This window comes from Gamsiella multidivaricata (assembly GCF_025024155.1).
Source record: "Gamsiella multidivaricata strain RSA 2152 chromosome Unknown BC939scaffold_20, whole genome shotgun sequence".
Classification (NCBI taxonomy): domain Eukaryota; kingdom Fungi; phylum Mortierellomycota; class Mortierellomycetes; order Mortierellales; family Mortierellaceae; genus Gamsiella; species Gamsiella multidivaricata.
The window spans coordinates 93290-111232 of NW_026251728.1; the positions used below are offsets into that span (position 1 = coordinate 93290).

General features: G+C 47.2%; 7 protein-coding genes across 7 annotated transcripts; 6 read left to right on the forward strand and 1 right to left on the reverse strand.

Annotated features, from left to right (window-relative positions):
• Window positions 1–33: 33 nt before the first annotated feature.
• On the forward strand, window positions 34–3131 carry BC939DRAFT_446130 (mitochondrial carrier domain-containing protein). Its single transcript, XM_051554905.1, has 3 exons — window positions 34–710; window positions 1850–2418; window positions 2521–3131. The coding sequence occupies exons 1-3, from the start codon at window positions 429–431 to the stop codon at window positions 2849–2851; spliced, it is 1182 nt and encodes a 393-aa protein (XP_051413934.1). The 5' UTR covers window positions 34–428; the 3' UTR covers window positions 2852–3131.
• A 518-nt stretch (window positions 3132–3649) lies between these two features.
• BC939DRAFT_475576 (uncharacterized protein) lies at window positions 3650–4217 on the reverse strand (the record flags this gene model as incomplete). Its single annotated transcript, XM_051558508.1, has 2 exons — window positions 3650–3883; window positions 3999–4217. The coding sequence occupies 2 exons, from the start codon at window positions 4215–4217 to the stop codon at window positions 3650–3652; spliced, it is 453 nt and encodes a 150-aa protein (XP_051413935.1).
• Window positions 4218–4436: 219 nt separating this feature from the next.
• Window positions 4437–5579, forward strand: BC939DRAFT_501549 (bucentaur or craniofacial development-domain-containing protein; the record flags this gene model as incomplete). Its single annotated transcript, XM_051560175.1, has 2 exons — window positions 4437–4524; window positions 4624–5579. 2 exons carry the CDS (start codon window positions 4437–4439, stop codon window positions 5577–5579), a joined length of 1044 nt encoding a protein of 347 aa, XP_051413936.1.
• Window positions 5580–6358: 779 nt separating this feature from the next.
• On the forward strand, window positions 6359–7897 carry BC939DRAFT_527441 (uncharacterized protein). The gene is made up of 3 exons (XM_051561418.1): window positions 6359–6880; window positions 7220–7419; window positions 7547–7897. Exons 1-3 carry the CDS (start codon window positions 6775–6777, stop codon window positions 7802–7804), a joined length of 564 nt encoding a protein of 187 aa, XP_051413937.1. The 5' UTR covers window positions 6359–6774; the 3' UTR covers window positions 7805–7897.
• Window positions 7898–8054: 157 nt separating this feature from the next.
• BC939DRAFT_446136 (endoplasmic reticulum vesicle transporter-domain-containing protein) lies at window positions 8055–9997 on the forward strand. Its single transcript, XM_051554906.1, has 8 exons — window positions 8055–8134; window positions 8228–8473; window positions 8580–8653; window positions 8754–8871; window positions 8972–9091; window positions 9217–9315; window positions 9402–9452; window positions 9554–9997. Exons 2-8 carry the CDS (start codon window positions 8242–8244, stop codon window positions 9838–9840), a joined length of 981 nt encoding a protein of 326 aa, XP_051413938.1. The 5' UTR covers window positions 8055–8134; window positions 8228–8241; the 3' UTR covers window positions 9841–9997.
• An 88-nt stretch (window positions 9998–10085) lies between these two features.
• BC939DRAFT_446138 (uncharacterized protein) lies at window positions 10086–10597 on the forward strand. Its single transcript, XM_051554907.1, has one exon. It carries the CDS (start codon window positions 10196–10198, stop codon window positions 10490–10492), a length of 297 nt encoding a protein of 98 aa, XP_051413939.1. The 5' UTR covers window positions 10086–10195; the 3' UTR covers window positions 10493–10597.
• Window positions 10598–11782: 1185 nt separating this feature from the next.
• On the forward strand, window positions 11783–17260 carry BC939DRAFT_446141 (uncharacterized protein). Its single transcript, XM_051554908.1, has 12 exons — window positions 11783–12132; window positions 12199–12295; window positions 12425–12470; window positions 12571–12708; window positions 12810–12840; window positions 12931–13143; window positions 13239–15894; window positions 15986–16192; window positions 16295–16484; window positions 16595–16822; window positions 16931–17059; window positions 17150–17260. The coding sequence occupies exons 1-12, from the start codon at window positions 11967–11969 to the stop codon at window positions 17153–17155; spliced, it is 4107 nt and encodes a 1368-aa protein (XP_051413940.1). The 5' UTR covers window positions 11783–11966; the 3' UTR covers window positions 17156–17260.
• The last annotated feature ends 683 nt before the right edge of the window (window positions 17261–17943 follow it).

Sequence of the window (17943 nt, forward strand, 5' to 3'; positions counted from 1 at the left end):
CCTGAGGTCCATTCGGGCTATCCACTTCCGTCTTCAAGGTTCAGGTCCACCTCTTCCGCCCCTTCCTTTTGACATCTCTCTCTTTCTCTTTCTCTCTTCGCTTTCTTCTCTCATTCTCATTCTCATTCTCATTCCCATTCCTCTTCTCTCTACATCCCTCTCCACCTTGCGGGCACACGACAGACATATCCCCTGCTTGTCTTCTACCAGTGTTCCCGTTGCGAATCCTACTCCTTTTTCGCCAGCTGCACCTGTCTCCAAACCATATGAACACCGCCAGACCTACATCATCCACTCGCAATATCACATTGGACCCCATACCCTAGTCTGATCTACACACCTTCCTGTTCACTTTCCACACCATTTCATAAGCTCCTATTTTTCCATTTCGCCCTCCCTCAATCCCTATTCCAAGCAATTGAACGCCCATGAATACGTTCACGACAAAAAGCACCCCGTTGCTAGGCGGCAGCGAGCATGACCCGACCGATTCCAGGTCGCCCACTTCGCCTAACAAGAACCATATTGTGACCAAGAGGGAACTGACCCAGCTCGAGAACTTTGCTGTCTCTGCCCTGGCTCCGTCCATGGCTGTCCTCTTCACCAATCCCTTCGATACCGTCAAGGTCCGCCTGCAGCTCCAAGGCGAGTTCGTCAAGTCGAGGGAACCGGGCAGGAACGGCAAGGAGGTAGTCAGAGTGTCTGAAAAGGTAAGCCGGCCACCACAAAGTCCACCTCGCTTTTGTGCTCTCCCTTTCAATTGCCCATATCATTTTTATTTTTTTGTTTTTTTTATCTCCCTCATGAGTCATGAGGTTGAATGAGGATGGAGTTTGGAAAGGATGAGCGCCGCTTGTGCGATGTGTTCAGATTGCGGCAGATGGAATGCGTGCAAGTGTTGTCGACCATAAACGAAATGTTACCCCGCAATGTATGCCGAATCGAGTAGGGTATTCTATTTTGATTCAATTTCGGTCGCTGCATTTGGTACATCTCGTGAGAAGAGAGTTTTCGTGAGCCATTTACATGTAGCAGCAAACAGATGGCCTCAGCAATGGAGAATATCGAAAACAAACGTGGACAAAGTGGACATACACCGCCCACCCGACGTCAAAGTGACACAACCAACATCTGGAATATCCACAACTGCAGCATTCAGTCCGGAGGCGCTATTCTGTCAACAGCCTTTTCGTGAACGAAAGGAGGGCGTGAAAAGAAGTGAATGTTTGTAAATCCATTCTATTCCAGTTTGCCTGTCTGGTTTATGGTTGTTTTGTTGGGGGATCGGAAGCACAAAACAAAAAAATAATAATAGAGAACAAAGGAACTGTGGGTCAATGGTGGAGCTGCGACTTCTTTTTGTGTTGTTATTATTCAATCCAACCCAGGCATGCAGATGCAGATGCACACGGATACATTCGATGCAGCCCCACACACGTACACATTCGAACATACACGCGGAGGAAATGGATTCTCCAAGGAACAACTCAGGCCTGGTCCCAGCGATGGGACACGTCCATGAACAGATGAACAGCCCAAAGAAGGAACGAACGCCAACATCAAATAAAGAAGCAAAGGATCAGGAATAAGACCACGAGCAGCATCAGGAACAAACATTGCGGGAAGAGTGAGACAAAGACCACATATCGGAAAGCGCCATCATCTTTTGTCCCACGCATTGCTTATTTTGGAGCGATGAGGTGTGGCGTGGTGTAGTGTGGTGCGGTGTGGTGTGGTTCTCAACTACTGCTGTGCTCCTTGGGCAGACAGCAATGCTTCTTCCCACCGATTTCCGTGCTTCTTCGCATCTCTCTTACATCTGATTCCCATGTATGCAATCCATCTCTAGGTCTACAAGTCATCTTTGGACTGCCTCGTCAAGACATTCCGGCACGAGGGCATCCGAGGTCTACAGAAGGGCCTCTTCCCCGCCATCCTTAAGGAGTCATCTAAAAATATCTTCCGCCTCGGTCTCTATGACCCCATCCTCAACGCCTTGCATCCGCTCAACTACCCCGGTGAGGTCAGCACAGCTCCAGCCTGGAAACGCATGATTGCGGGAGCGACCTGCGGTGCCATGGGTGCCATCAGTGCCAACCCGTTCGAGCTGATCAAGACCCGGCTTCAGTCTCATTCTTCTGGTGCACTTGCAGTCGGAAATCAATATGCCTACAAAGGCACGTTCTCCGCGCTTAGAACGATTATTACGAACGACGGCGTGAAGACACTGTATCGTGGATCGATGATCTCGATTGCGCGGTCAATGTTTGGCAGTGCTGCCAATTTGACAACTTACTCGCTCCTCAAGGATCATGCCAGGAGTAACTGGGGCGTACAGGATGGCGTGATGCTCGATATGATGAGCTCTCTTGTCAGTGCATTTGTCAGTGTCGTCGTCATGAATCCAATGGATGTCGTGTAAGTTTGACAGGAACATCCTGAATATTTTCGTCCAATGTTGCACGATAGACGAAGTAATAAGCAGACATTAACGCCGTCGTTCTACTTTACTGACCATAGTCGCATTCGTCTCTATAACCGGTCGTCACAATCGACATCTCAGACGACGCTGCAGTCTTGTCGCCATATTCTGACTACTGAAGGTCCACTGGCATTTTACAAGGGATTCTCTACCCATTTTATGCGTATCGGCCCTCACTTTACGCTCACGTTTGTCTTCCTGGGCATGCTCAAGCGCCACTTGATCGAGGGATCTTCCCAATCCAGTTCAAAGACATCCCACATTCTCTTTCCTAAGGACGAGAGCCCCGCGGCCTCATCGTCCTCTCCGTCGTCGTCGACGCCTTCATTAGCCGCCGGTGTGATCGCAAGGCGAGAAGAACAGATTTAAGAGCGAAAACGGCATCTTTAGTTATAATCTCCTGTTTTCTTCTGCTCTAATCTGTTTGCTTGCCAATGTTTGCATATTTCTTTTTCTTCTGCTGTCCATTTGCATCCGCCCTGTACTCTCTAATCTTCATATTGCATCCAAACCTGTACAGTACTTTTCTTTGCATCGATCTTAGAAAGCACTATTACTGCCTCCACATCATACTCATCACTACAAAATTCTCCCTCCTCACTCTCATTTTCTGTTCTCCTCCGCGGCTTTTTTTTTTTTTTCTTTCTTTCTTTTTTCGCTACGGAACAGATCTCAAATACCTTTCTTATTCTTCCTCGCTGTCTTTCATGCATCATGCATATTCCTGAGATAGAGAAGGACGATGATGATCACATAGCTGTACAATAATACATTATTTTTATTCCAACACCTCCTCATGAAGTTCTGATATGCGCCGAAATAGTTTGGTCCGCTTCTTGATTGCAACGGACCATGTAAAGTACGCGAAACAGTAGTAAACTGTACAGTTTTGATGCATATAATTTGTCCCGCAAGCAGTATATCAGTCGTCGCATTTTGAATCCTGCGCCAGAGTCGCTGCTGGTAATGCCCTTGTTGGCTGTTGGCTGCTCCCTATAGAGTAGTTGAGACGCTAGACAAAGGGGACATGCCACCAAACTCAAAAAAAAAAATCCCCCTAACAGGAGCCAGAACTGGAAGCGAAGGCGCGTTCTCTGTACAAGGACATGTGCGCCATGAGGTCTAGTTGACGCTCACCAACAAAAAAAAAAAAAAAAAAGATTGTTTTCAATGCTTGTGGTTATTACAGCTATGTCCTGGAGAGCCATGTCGAGGTTTTTCTGTCGGTTGCTGTTGTTGCTGTCTGGTCCTGTTCTTGGCCTCCTGCGCAGCCTTCCTTTCCCAACTGAGGGGTGGTCCCTTCATAAACCTCGAAGTCCTGGGTTTGGCGTCCTTGTAAATATCCACTGGGATGATTAGATTCGGGTTCTTGGCCAGTTCTGTGAGATGGTCTCTCTGAATCTAAAAAAGTTGTTACGCAAGATATGGTGAGATACTTCGTCGCGAGATAGTCTGTCCCAATCGGGGTTTTCTCCATTCATATCGTTCAAGTACAAATCCAGAAGGATGTGCTAACCTCAAGGTTGTCGACTTGGACTTCTGCAAGCTGGATCATGTTTTCGATCTCCTGTGGGTCCTTTTCTGCCTTGTTCGCACGAAAGTCTGCCTTGACCCGGGAGAGGACCAGGGCTGAACGGGTCTCGGTTGGCATGGCCTTGCCGATCTTGAGCAGCTTTTTGTATAATCCCAGAACTCTCTTTGTCTGGAATAGGCTAGCACTGCTGGGTCCTGTCATCGTGCTGTTGCCGGGAGGTGGTTGATGAACGTTTTTAACGAGGTGATCACTTTCACTTTCACTTTCAGGAACGGGCACAGCTAACTTTGTGTGGAAAATAAACACAGTCACCACCTAGCCTTGCTTGACCTTTTTCTCTGTAAGAAATGGCGCCGAGCGCTCTACTTCGATTGCATCACACCAACAGGAACCAAAACAGACTCAAGGATAAGCAAGGACATGGCGAAACAAGCAACAGAGAAGCCTGTAAAACCAGACTTTGATTCCGATTCGGATTCTAGCGATGACGATGACTATGTTCCCGATGGTAAAGCCTGCCTTCATGCCAGACATACTGCTGTCGTTCCACTGCAGCAATACAATATCCTCCTAACTAACCACCAACTACCGCATACTTTCCGAGCAGATAAGGCCGATCTTCAGAGTGAAGGCGATGATGACAGCGACGACAGCGACATCGAGCAATCCTTCCACGACCCCGAGTCCGGAGCCCAAGAGGACAGTCATACAACCACCCGCTCTGGAAAATGTCGCGCTACCGACACCTCTTCAGATCTCGCTTCCAAAAAGCACAAACTGAATGACACAGACGCTGATCAGGCACAGGCATTAGCCAAGAAGAGCAAGCTGGATGCGCTCTGGGCAGAATTGAATGCACCTGTTGCCAAACCATCATCGCGGCCGGAGATCTTGACGTTGGGGTCTTCTGGACCTGGATCAGCGAAAGCGGACTCTGGAATGGCAACAAAGATGGTGACCATTACGACGACGTATGATTTTGCTGGAGAGGCCGTTACGGTGACCAAGGATGTGCCCGAGGGCTCGAAGGAGGCGAAAGAATTTGCGCTTAAGAACAAAGCTGTAACAGGTTCTTCAACGGAATCTATACCAACAACCTCAAATATAACAGCGGTAGCGAATTCCATACCTCTCACCACATCCGGTCTCACCACAGAGCCGTCATCATCACCATCATCATCACCATCTAGTAATATTTCATCATCTAGCACGTCCACAAGTACAGCAGCATCATTATCATCGTCATCAATAGGCCCAGGTCCACGTGTGACGACCCGCCCCTCGATTTTGGACTCGATCGCTACAAAGAAGGGTCCTGTACGTTACATCCGCAAGAAATCCCAACTCGATGAGCTGGCAGCGACGTACGGGGTCAAGAAACCATCCAAGATGAACACGTTAGAGAAATCGAAGCTGGATTGGAAGAATTTCGTGGGCAAGGAAGGTATCGAGGACGAATTGAAGCATCATAACAAGGACGGATACATGGAGAAAGTTGCGTTCTTGCAGCGGACAGATGAACGGCGTGATATGGAGTACCAGACTTTGAAGAAAAAGAGATGAGAAAACATATCGACCATAATAAAAAAAAAAATGTAAACTAGTATTGGATTTCTTCCTAACCATTGGCCTTGGTGCAAAAAGTAGGCATGTGTTTGAATGGCATATGAGTGCGCGCAACCCGCAGCCTTGTATTATACAGATACATTTGTCAATGAAGAAGGCATCATTGTTGCTCAGATAAAGTTTCTTCTAAGGAGGGTCTCAACTATCCCACTATCCGACACTTGCGACCTGCGGACAGATTGCTGTAAATCTTATTAAAGACGCGATTTTACATCCATTGTGGAATATACTTGACCATGAAGGGAATGAGGTTATTAATAAATCGCTATGTAAGTCTGAGTGCGGATGAAACATACGTTTAGGTGGTCAGCCGTAGCTTGCTTGATGCCAGCAATCAAAAAGAATACATCCTCATGCGCCGAGTTGAGCTGTGCGAAACAATTTTATCGAAACCGATCGCTGGTCTTGTGTGCCAGGCGTACGGATGCTAGACGTTCCTGGCGACACCCTTCAAATTCCTTTGTGTGGACCCTGGTGTGGTGACTGAGATGTTGTGCAGATGTTTGGCGAACACAGCTGTATCCTGGATAACTGCATTTGCATCTATATGCCGCAATAGAAGTCTGGGTCGAGCGAATTTTCTTTCACATATTTATGGTGCAACAAAAGTATACCTTACGTTGTAGATGGGTATGCCTGCGCCAGCGGAGACATTAAATACAACGTTGGAGAGGGATGGTGATAATGGACCATATCACAAACAATACTTGCGAGACAACCTGGATGTAGAACGACATCCAATCATGTTTCAAATATCGGAGAGGAAGCGCGACTAAAGTGAATGCGTGTCTAACAAGTCGGCGCTTTTACCAGGCCTGCTTCTTGCAATCGAACGATAAACGTACCGCCTCCAACGAGCACTCTCCGCCCTACATACCACGTTTTGAATAATTAGAAAGCGGATTCCAGGAATAATGAGGAAGAGCGTTATTGATGTCCTCGCAACATTGCATTTCTTTCAGCAGGTCCCTGGTAGGCTAAACCCCAAGATCTAGTCCTCGATGTAGTATCTTGCCTTCCAACCCAGCCTGCGGGATTAGCCCCCTGGGAGTCTCGTCAATCAAATCCGTCAGTGTCAATCTCGGTGCTCTACTGGGGATCGGGGACCGGGGAACCTCTGACCCTTTCAATCATGGCTTCCGTTGGACCGGGACCCCATTCTGTATTACCGACCATATTCGAGCGGCTGGTCTCGAGATACAGGTGCTCGAGCACCATCCATCAGGTCTTGCTCCCGGGTACACAGAACATTAACCACTACGCATTGTTGGTAGTTCGTTTGAAGATAAAAAGAATATGAAGAAAGGAAGTAAGCAGGACGAGGAGGGAGAATGGGCGGAATCATTTTTATGTACTAAGTGTAGTGTCATCTACTCTGTATGACGCCCAATTCATTTCTCTTTCGTTCACCGTGTATGGTTTGTCCCTGCCGGTAACATTCTCAACCTGACAACCAGGTACGGGAAGTATTCTGACGACAACGGTCCTGTCTCACTCATCAAGCAGATACTGCTACACTGCAGCTTTTCTCGATTCGATAATGGCAGTACTTTCTTTTGATGCAATTGCTCATACAGAGATTGCTGCACTCCTGGTAGGTACCGTCGGTTCTGATAAGGATGTGACCCTACATGGTGGTCTTGTCTGTGGAGGTGGCGGTGACATATCCCTCCTTCTGGCTGCCGCCATTGTCGTCAGAGTTGCTGACATAGGCTACGAATTCAACTCGTTTGTCCATGTGGATCTTTTTGCACGGGAGTTGGCAGTAGAGGATGTCGTAGAGTCTTTTTATTGTCATTTCAAAACGTCGATAAAGATACTCAATTGAGAACGACATGAGACTAGATCGCGCATAATAACATATGGCCCCAGTGGGGTAGCGACGTTCTCTATCACCTTTTCAGCAACTCCGTGTATATGACTTTACTAGTAAGCTGCAGCTCCTCGCTGAGGTTGGACACAAAGTCGTTCTTCTTGGACAAGGCGAGGAGTTAATCCAGTGCTCCGAGCTACCCAGCCATGAATATGGCACTCGGTTCGATGGAGAGTGCCATGCTGAGCGGTCGGACGATCGAAGCACGTTTAATGATCTCGCGGTCGGCACCGGCGCGTTCGAGAAGGACGGCCAAGGTCAAGCCAGCGATGCCTCCTCCTGTAATTAAGATCTTGAGGCCTACGGGTGGTATTAGAGTTATTGCAGATGCTGAACAAGGGATTACTTAAAGTAGGTGAGAAGAAAGCGAAGTAAAGAAAAGAGGGAGGACAGGGTACGACCAATTTGTGCGCTTAATTGTTTTCGGCGCAATGGCGCCTGGTCGCCGCCACCAATTTCTATCATGCCAGCACCATAACCCTTAAACGGATTTAATTGGCTGAATCTCCCTATCGTCTTCACGTTGCTCATCAAAACTCATCTCTTAAACTCTTCATCCTCTTCTTCAGGCCAACGACACCCTGTGCCTATACGACCTCTCTTCTGCCACTGAGATCCTGTAATATATCGTGGATCATATAATTCTTCAGAGGAAAAAAAATCTGAGAGGCAAACTGGCACTAAATTCGACTCAGCAACACAACACATACAGGACACAGAACTATAATGCAGTTCAAGGAGTTCGACGCTTTCCCCAAGGTCGAGTCCGGCTTTGTGAAGCGGACAGGGACGGGCGGCATCTTGACCTTAGTTGTCACAGCGATCCTCTGCATCCTTGTCGTCGGTGAAATCAAGGACTATATGACCCTTCGCAACGACTACAAGTTCTTGGTCGACCCTCTTGTCAACCACGAGCTGCAGATTAATCTCGATATCACAATCGCAATGCCATGCAATGGTAAAGCTGAACTCGAAAACCTTCATGCCAATGGCTCTTTTCAATTGGCTCGAAAGCTAATGACCGACGTTGTCTACGACACGATTCTGTGATTCGTGGTTATTAGCATTGTCGATCGATCTTCGGGATATCGCCGAGGTGCAGCTTCGACTTTCGGACAAAGTCCACAAGATCCCAACAGTACGTTCTTTCTGCATAAGATGAGAAGGAGAGACGAACGCGGATGTCATTTGTTTTGTATGATACCCTAATCCCCTCAGCCTCTTTTATGATATCGCAGGATTTCTCGCTGGGATCCTCAACTCATTCAAAGAACATCCGCAACAAACCTCTGAACGTTCAAAAACTGATCAGGGCTGCCAGCAGGACGGCAGCGCTGGAAAAAGCATCCACACAAAGTATGAAGAATTGAAGGATAACATCGTCAAGTATCAGCAAAGATTAGTCTTTCTCGCATAGCTTCCTGATCACTTGCGATGCCTGTTTTTTGTAATGTAGCGGATACCGACTTTAAGGCTTGCAGGATCGTCGGAAGTTTTGAGGCAAACAAACTAAGCGGCAATATGCACATTACTGCAGTTGGACATGGATATCCAGGAGCACATATTGATCATCACGGTATGCTGAGTATCTTTTTTTCATGTATCCATATCACTGGACTACACCAGGAAACACCTCGGCCAGGGATCATTGTTCATGCTAATCAGCAACCCATCAATATTCCTGCCCTTGCCCACTGCTAGTGATGAACATGACGCACAAGATTGACGAGCTGTCGTTTGGAGAGTTGTACCCGACCATTGTCAACCCATTGGACGATAGTTTCGAGATTTCAAAGTCAGGTACATCTCATTTTTGACTGCAGGACAGAGACATGGGGCCGGTTCAACATATACATCACACTAACAGGGATATTTATACGTTGTAGCATTCGAAGCATTCCAGTACTTTTTGGTCGTAGTTCCTACGATTTACGTCGGTACGTTGTCAACTTTCGACTTTCCATCCTTACTTCATCATCCACCACTTGTTGAAAAATCTAACATTTACTTATACTACTATTCTCTACGTCTCTTTTAGACCGCTCGAAAAAGGAACTCTTAACGAACCAATATTCTGTCAGTGAATATCGCCGGACATTCGGGGATGACCAAGGCGTGCCTGGGTTGTTCTTCAAATACGATTTTGAGCCGATGACACTGATGATTTCCGAAGAGTCGTCAATGTCGTTTGGGCATTTGCTGGTCCGGCTCGCAGGTCTTGTCGGAGGGTATTATGTGACCGCGGGCATGGCGCATAAGGTTCTGAGTGCGATCTATTATTTCTTCAAACCGGAGCAGGCGCCCTTGAGGAGGCATAATGTTTGATAAATGAAGAGGAGAAAGCAAAGCAAAAGCAGCATGCATGCATGCAACATATAATTTCCTAGGCAAATCTCGGTATCCTATCACTCTGTCGCGGTGATTTTGGTATTTAGAATACACTAAGCAAATAAATAGCCAATGCAGCACTTCTACAACTGGGACGAAGATGCAGGGTATTTGGCATCTACAAAGAATCGTTTATCATTAGGCAACAGCAAACATATTGAGGATAAGGTGGGGGGTAGATCGGATGCTTGTGAAGGTCAGACCCTCGTTTAACACCTGGTGGAACTACGTGGGTATGTTTATTGCCATTCGAGATTCCTGGTAGAGGTTCGCTTTAGTCCTCCCAGGCTGCATGCACAATAAGTCATCTCGTATCTTCAAGTTATTGAAATATCGTTGTATGAACAAGAGACGCAGTATCCTGTTGCCTATGGAGGAAGTGACTATATTATCCTCACAGGCTATCCTTTACCGAACAAAACAAGCCCGCTACTCCAATTCATCCCCCTCCTTTGACTTCTCTATAATCGAAAGTTTGCCGCGGCGGGCATACATGCGAGCACACACTTCTGATAGGCATTTCGAGACATCGAGCAAACAATTGTTTCGCTGGGCGGCACCTTCCTCCATTCGTTGGAATTTGTCCTGAGCATGGCAGGCTGCCGTATATGTACCCGTGCGTACGGTGTGGTGCCCGTCCTTTGAAGCTATGGTGAGCACGGCGAGCAGTGCAATCAAAGAGGAGGATGTGAACTTGAACAAGGCTGTGAAGTTGATGCAGTGATTTTTTATGGTGTTTTATCTGAGGGTGCTGTGAACTGGAATCAATTCGAGATTACTTTCCATTCTCTATGCAGTAGCTCTTTGAATATACTACTCGGGTGGTCCTGGTTTAGCCCTCTGCTTCGGTACACTTTTCCCACTGGTCCGTTGCATCCCCTTGAAATGCTGGTGTGCTTGATGGACTCCGTTCCTATTCATATCTTAACTGCATAATCCAACCGGCGGAATATTGTAAACATTGAAACGAGTTGAGATATGTTGATAGCCACCAAACTTGGGCCCGCGGTCCTTGGGCGCATTCTGATACTATGCATAATCATAGGGCCAATTGACACGGTAAGGCTAGGACTGGAGACCTTAATTGTATGTTTACCCCCCGCGCGCGCGTTCATAGTGCGGATGAATGACATGCGACTCGTGCTTCAATATGGAGAAGGATAAGGTCCTCATTTCTGCACCAATTGTCAACACGCTGTGTATTGTTTGCGACTGTAACGGTTGCGCAGATGCTCAGTGTAAATGACAATTTTTTTACGTGATAGACTACGAGAATGTTTATTACAGCGCTGCTTGGGCTGGACATCACTGGCTATTCACTACCGCAGGGAAGAAACAGATTTCCTCAGGCACAATGAGGCCTAGTGCACAGTACGTCCCATAGTAAAAGTCCTTCAAACGGGTAGCCAGAACTAGGAAAGGTCTACAGAGCTGCCACAAGACAGGTCATCTGCTCTGGGCCTGTGTACCAATTGCTTCCACACCTCATCCACATGTTGAACATTGAAGAAAGCTGTTACAGAGAGAGTAACCTCCCACCTCCTCCATGTTTGTCAAACGTCTCTTCTCCTGCAGGAAAAACCATCCACGACATTACATGCCAGTTGTCGCCATCCTGTTATCCATAGCTCTGCGATCGTTGACTTTATTGCTCGCTTCGATATGGTCTATGGATGGGACAAAAAGACTACAACAGCTAACAGTCTCAATGGCGAGGTGTGTTTAACAAAAGAGATTGCTCTCACTTGCTCTCGCCTTCGCCCTCCTCTCTACTATTAGGTCTGCGTTGTAACCCTCGCCATTTTCTTCGCCTCATCTTCGGTAGCCTTCGCCGTTCTCTGCAGTCAGCTTCGGCCTATGTAGACTTCGCCATATTCTCGCCCTCTGTAATAAGTTCCGCCCTGCAAACTTTGCATCGCTGTCATTACTTAAACCGTGGACTCTTGTCTACCACCCTTCACCTCTTCATCTTCTCTTTCAAACACATCCTGATTAAATTCTTCTACCTTCACGCTTTCTTCTGGCATTCCTCACCCTAACTCTCCAAACCTTCCAAAGGACAAATGAGCCATGTTGCTTTGGAGATGTCAGAAAGCTCTGACACTACTCTCAGCGACCCTGTTTCTTCCAAGCTACAAGAAGAAGAAGCGGTTCCAATTTCCGGGCACAGAAGCCGAAGTAGTTGCCCCAATCCCCTTGAAGCAAATCAAGCTGAAAGCGGAAGTCCAGGTTAGACTTCTATCAAGTCATTGAAAGTAGCTACAGGTACAAGATACTGACTACTCTTTAAAGCAGTGCGTAAGTGGTATTTCAAGCAGAACCCTGCCTTCTCCTCCGCGCCGCGCAATGAACTCTCTGCATTGACGAATAAGCAGTTTCTGAGCACTTTTGAGTAAGAATATGGATGCAACCTATTGCCCCGTATGACAAAGCCAAGCTCTCAATGCCTATCATCGATGCCTTCTTAGAATTGCGCGTATTGCTAAATTCAATCCTCAACCTATCTCTACGTAAAAATTAGGCCGCAGCCAGCAGTGAAAATAGATGCATCGAATACATTTGCAAGCGTGAGTCCAGTACTCATTATAGTGGATTTATATTCATGGACGTGGCTACAATGCGTATTGATATTAGACTTAACGTCTCGTTTCAATTTGGTCCCTATAGTGGAGCCTTGAGATGGACAATGTCACCGCCGGTCGATATGATATCGTTCTGGGAATATCCACAGCTCAGCTCGATCTCCACAGAATCGAGTCATTTACATTTTACCAAACATCATACGGCTCTGCAGTAGGGGTCGAGGTATAGCATCATACGGAACTCTTGCGAACTCTCTTCAATCACCATCTCGCGTGAGTTATTCAGAGCTACCACTTACTCAACTACCTGCCCTCATATGTTAGATTATTTCGAAGCGCCATCTCCGTCTACTATGTAAGATTCCCAGCAATTGAAAGAACTGAGGAGAGCACATAGCGATATTATGCACCTACAGCTGACGAAAATCATTTCTTGCGATCGCAGCGATGTCATGCTCCGGGATCTCTCGCTGGAAGCTACATTATCAGCTTCAAAGACTGAATGACGCCGATGATGACGAAGATGATAATGTGCGGGGAATGATTCTGGAGATCAGAACGGAAGTAGACGAAGAATCCCCTTCTGGTATCCCCGTAGGATATATAGAACTAGAATTCATGGAGATTCACCCCTGTCATGCCAAAAACATTCTCCACGGTATGATACGATGAGCAAATCATCTGCTTGACGAACAAAGCAACCGTAACCTTTAGAATTACATTAATACGAGTATATGTCCTTCGCCTAATTAGATCCTTATCTCCGCACACACCAGCCTTTCCTTTGGTCAATCGACGCAGATGTCATGGACGACTGCACTGACAAAGTTTTGCCATATCAACCCAAAAAAGTGCTAAGATTCGACATCTCTGGCGATGGAATGCACGCTGTGACGCTATCAGGTACAAGTTCACATCTGTGCATAGATCTATGGGACCTACATCAGCCAAGTGCGCCCGTTGGTAGCACTGGAGCTGCAGCCGTTGAGGGGGTTATGAATCGTGAGCCCGCGCCATTTCATCCAGGCCACTATGCTGGCATCCGCATACCTATGAAGGGCTACCAAGAAAGGCTCCGCCATCGCACTCTTGATATATTTGCCTCCTGGAACGCATCGCAGATTGCATTGATCGACGCAACGGATGATCGCTCTCCCAAGGCAATTCCAGACTTCCAAAGTGTATTTGCGGTTTATCGACACCTCGAGAGCAATCGAGCATCGTCAGAATCTTCTCCGACCAAAGCTATTCTGTACCCATCTAAAGACTACCAGCATTGCGATTTGTTTAAGGACTTTCATGGTTACGGAAAGTTCTATATCGATACCACAGAGGACCCCATGATTAAGAATGAGCTCTTCATCGCCTGTGATGGATGGTCTGTTCAGCTGTACAACGCATTTGGTAGATGGGAGCTGATGCGGAAGATAACGTTGGTTCAGCCTTATGATGATATCCTCAATCTTCCAGACACCGAGTTCGTTGTCGATGGCCTTCGAGGGAAATACTTCGTTTGGACAGACCACCATGAGGGCCTTGTCTCGATTTGGGACATAACACTCGGTTCCCTGATAACGCCTATTCGGCTACCTTTTGACACTGAGACAATCAAAAGGACCAGGTCCTGCCTTTCAAGCGATGGGTCCATCGTGGCGTTCTATCGTGGCTCTGAATATGCGACATACAAAACAGCAACAGGAGAACAGATCGGATACTATAGAGTGCCTGAGCACTGTGGACACATTTTCAATCTCCACTTCTTGAAGGGCGGCACTCAGATTATGTTCGAAAGCAAGCTCGAAAATGGCCCCAACTCAAGAACCTTCGGCGTTATAATGGAGACGGTCAGCATGAACCCTTTGAGTCGGTTTGCTGTGTCAGGAATATGTTCCGCTCGAGATTCCTTCAAGGAACAGGATGACCGAAACATCTACTCCCGTCATGGATCAAAGCTAGAGATGGTAAGCCTGGAGGAACGTATCAACAAAGAGAACTCCAGGCCAGAATCGACTTGCGACGATAAATGCAAAGAGAATCTGCGGCCACTTAGTCAGCACAAAACAGCCTTCACAGCACCATCTGGGCTGCACTTTAGCGTCAAAATCTATCAGGCAGCTGGCAGAATGCTCGGTCAGGGTCGTGAACCACTATCAGGCGTCGTTGTCACCATGTCGACTGACACTCAATCCAGGATGTTCACCATCCCGGCTGATGTGCTTCACAACAAGCAGCTTGTTGATTACGAATGGGCTGTATTCCTCGAAGACACGGAACGCCTTGTTGTTGCGACTGAGTGCCGACTCATGATCTGGGACCTCCCGTCCACCATACAGGGGGACATATCCTTGATCCTGCCTTTGTGGGTTGGAGGCGAAACGTATAGCCCCGTCAATGGAAAGGAGAACTGGCAGACATGCCCTCACGAGGAGGTGTTCGCGCCAAGGTACATCCGCGACGAGGAGGACGGGAGGCGGCATGAGAAGATACTATGTCTCAGCACAAAGATCAACTGTTGTGTCACGAACTACCTGTCGCTCTTGGTTGGAATCGGAGCACTACGCGACATTTTCCTGCTCGCGGACAAGCCTTGCCAGGATGAAATCCTCAAATATGTCGCTCGACACATCAACCTCTATATGGCCCCAAGCTATCCAGAGTTGAGCGTACTTCTATTCACCTGTCACCAATGGGATCCGAAGAGTCACTTGTCTTACGAGCGATTTGTAACCGCAATACTCGCGTCGCCTTTCGGAAGATGGATACCTAAACAAGACATGGACGAAGATACAAATCCCATTGCAATTCTTATCGAGAAGGCTAAGACAGAGCCTCGAGCCATGGGACTCGCAAAAGTCTTTATCGATTACTGCATCCGCCAGGCACGACTTGAAAAGAGCCCACATTTCTTATTACCAGTCTTACAGTGTCTGCATAGTTTGGTCGACAAGAAGCAGCTGCACTCCGAGCTCGCCTTGACTACTCTGCGAAGCCTTGCCTATGCTCCTGTCAATGATCGGTCATTCATTATCGGACGCCACACCATCGCTCATCCTCCAGAGCTTAGACTGAAGTTCTGGAAGTCCAATATTCGACCTCTATATAAGTGCGACGACCCAGTACTACAGCTGGTTCATACTCCAAATGTCCATAATCCTCAGAACGACAATTTTACGCGGTCCTTATTTGTCGCTGATTTTCGCATGCTTTGGCACGTCAAGGACAGTAATCCTAGATTGCTTTCGAAAACGTCTCCTATACAGCCTGGGAAATGGACCTCTTGGTTACGAATCCTTTTTTATACAATTGTTCACAAGTGCAAGCTCAAGAGCAACATAGCAGTTGAGTGCCATGACTTTGCTCTAGAGCCACTTGACAATCCTGCCCTCGCTGCGTTGATCGAGTACAAATGGTAAGAGACCTTGTACATGGCATATACGTGTATTTATCTCACATGCTTTATGCACCGGAGCGGATATTTATTCCATGTAATTTTGCCATAGGAACACAATCGGGTTCAAGTACTGGCTGCTGCGGTTCCTCTGCCAGTGCTGTTACTACGCATTGGTACTCGTGGCGGTGTTCATTCAGGTTTATGGCCCAAATAGAAGACCTCTTGTTGGAGTGTTTTTTGCCATAGCTGCAGGATCTCTCATATTCCTCTGGCTGGAGCTGATCCAGGCCTTCAAGGGATGGAAGCGATACTTTGCGTAAGGAATACACAATGCTTTTCCTGCCTAAGTACGATGTCTTCACCATTACTCATCGGCGCTCTTTATCTTCGTGGCTATCATTCGGCTTCTGTCGCATAGGTCGATTTACAACATCGTGGATCTGATCACATTCGGATTCACCATGGCCGCAAGCATCGTTCAACTTGTTGTCATGCTATCATCACCAGAGCCCCTCCTGGCGGACGGTGCGGGGCAAATTGAAAGAACACCAGAAGGAACCGGAAATGGTCTTCTAAGCTTCTCTGTGCTATTTATCTCACTTCACTTCGTAAGTCGCCGATGTTTTTCGTTTGCGAGACCATTTGTCGCTTACTTTGCTTACATCACCGCTAATATACGGTTCCTATCTCTTTTGTGTTCTCGTCATCTTGTTTCTAGTTGTTTGAGCTTCGTGTAAGCAAAAATGTGTCCCATTATGTGACAATCATCATCATGATCATCAGCCAGATCCGCGTGTTCTTCTTTATCTTCTTTGGCGGAATTCTGGCCTTCACCACCGCCATTCTGCATCTGCTTCACGCGTGTTCGTTTGAAAGTTGCAAGGACCTGGGCTTGAGTTTCCCGAGGCACTTTTACTATGCCATATCCTCGACGTACTTATTCATGGTAAGGTCGCGATTAATTTGATGACATCTCAAGATTGATGCACTAGATATACGGTACTTATAACGATTCTATTCTCTTTTCCTCTCTCCGTACAATTTTAAAAATAAGGGCGGCCGATATGATCCAATTAGCGATATCCTCAACGACCAAGAACATCCAAACTGGCCTTTCCACATGATGATGATCATTTACTTTTTCTTCACAGTTATCCTAATGCTGAATGTTCTTATCGGTAAGATATCTCTAGTACGTGCATTACTTTCATGACGTGGACTTGCTGGACGATATGCTGACCTTATCTCTCATCCTGTCCTTGACCACATGCAGCATTGATTAATGTCGCGTTCAACGCCGGCGACGAAACTTGGGTTCAAGCCTGGCTCCAGTACCGGCTTCAGATCGTCCAGAGCGCAGAGAACTTAACATATCACATACCAGGTGCGCTTAGCGTTCATTTTCAAATCTATCTTTTGCTTTATCTTCGGCCCATGCATTGCCTTTTTCTTCTCAACTAATGATTGCTCGCTTTTGGGCTTTTCTCCTCCTCTAATCGGTAGGCTTTAGGCAGGTGTATGACTGGTTCCCGAATGAGATCTACTACTCGGCAACGCTTCAGCAAGTCAAGAAATACAAGGAAAAATATCAGCTCCATTATGAAGACGAATCAGCGCTCGTCGATAGTCAGCCAAACCATTTCAGCAACAGTAGCAACAGTCCTTCGCCACTGATGCCCCATATCCACTCAGGTTCCTGTTCTTCGTCCGCGTCTAGCCCTGCCTCTGGCTCTGCTATCATATCGAACTCTATCATGGGTTCTGTGAAAACAACAAAGTCAGCAGGAGAGCCAGCGGCGACAACGCAAAGGGAACAAGGGCATCGGAATCGGCAGGAAGCAGATCCACAAACCATGAGGAGACCGCACGAAGGGTTGGAGGAGGATCTGTACCAAAAGATCAACGATAGGCTGAAGGAGCAAGAAGAAAAGTTAAATGACAAGTTCCAAGCACAGCAGCAGCTAATCCAAGCGCAGCAACAGGAGCTCCAGGCACAGCTAGCAATGCTCCAGGATCATCTCACTAGTCTTCTGGCAGTCCAGAGCCAGCGCTAGCTTATTGCTATTC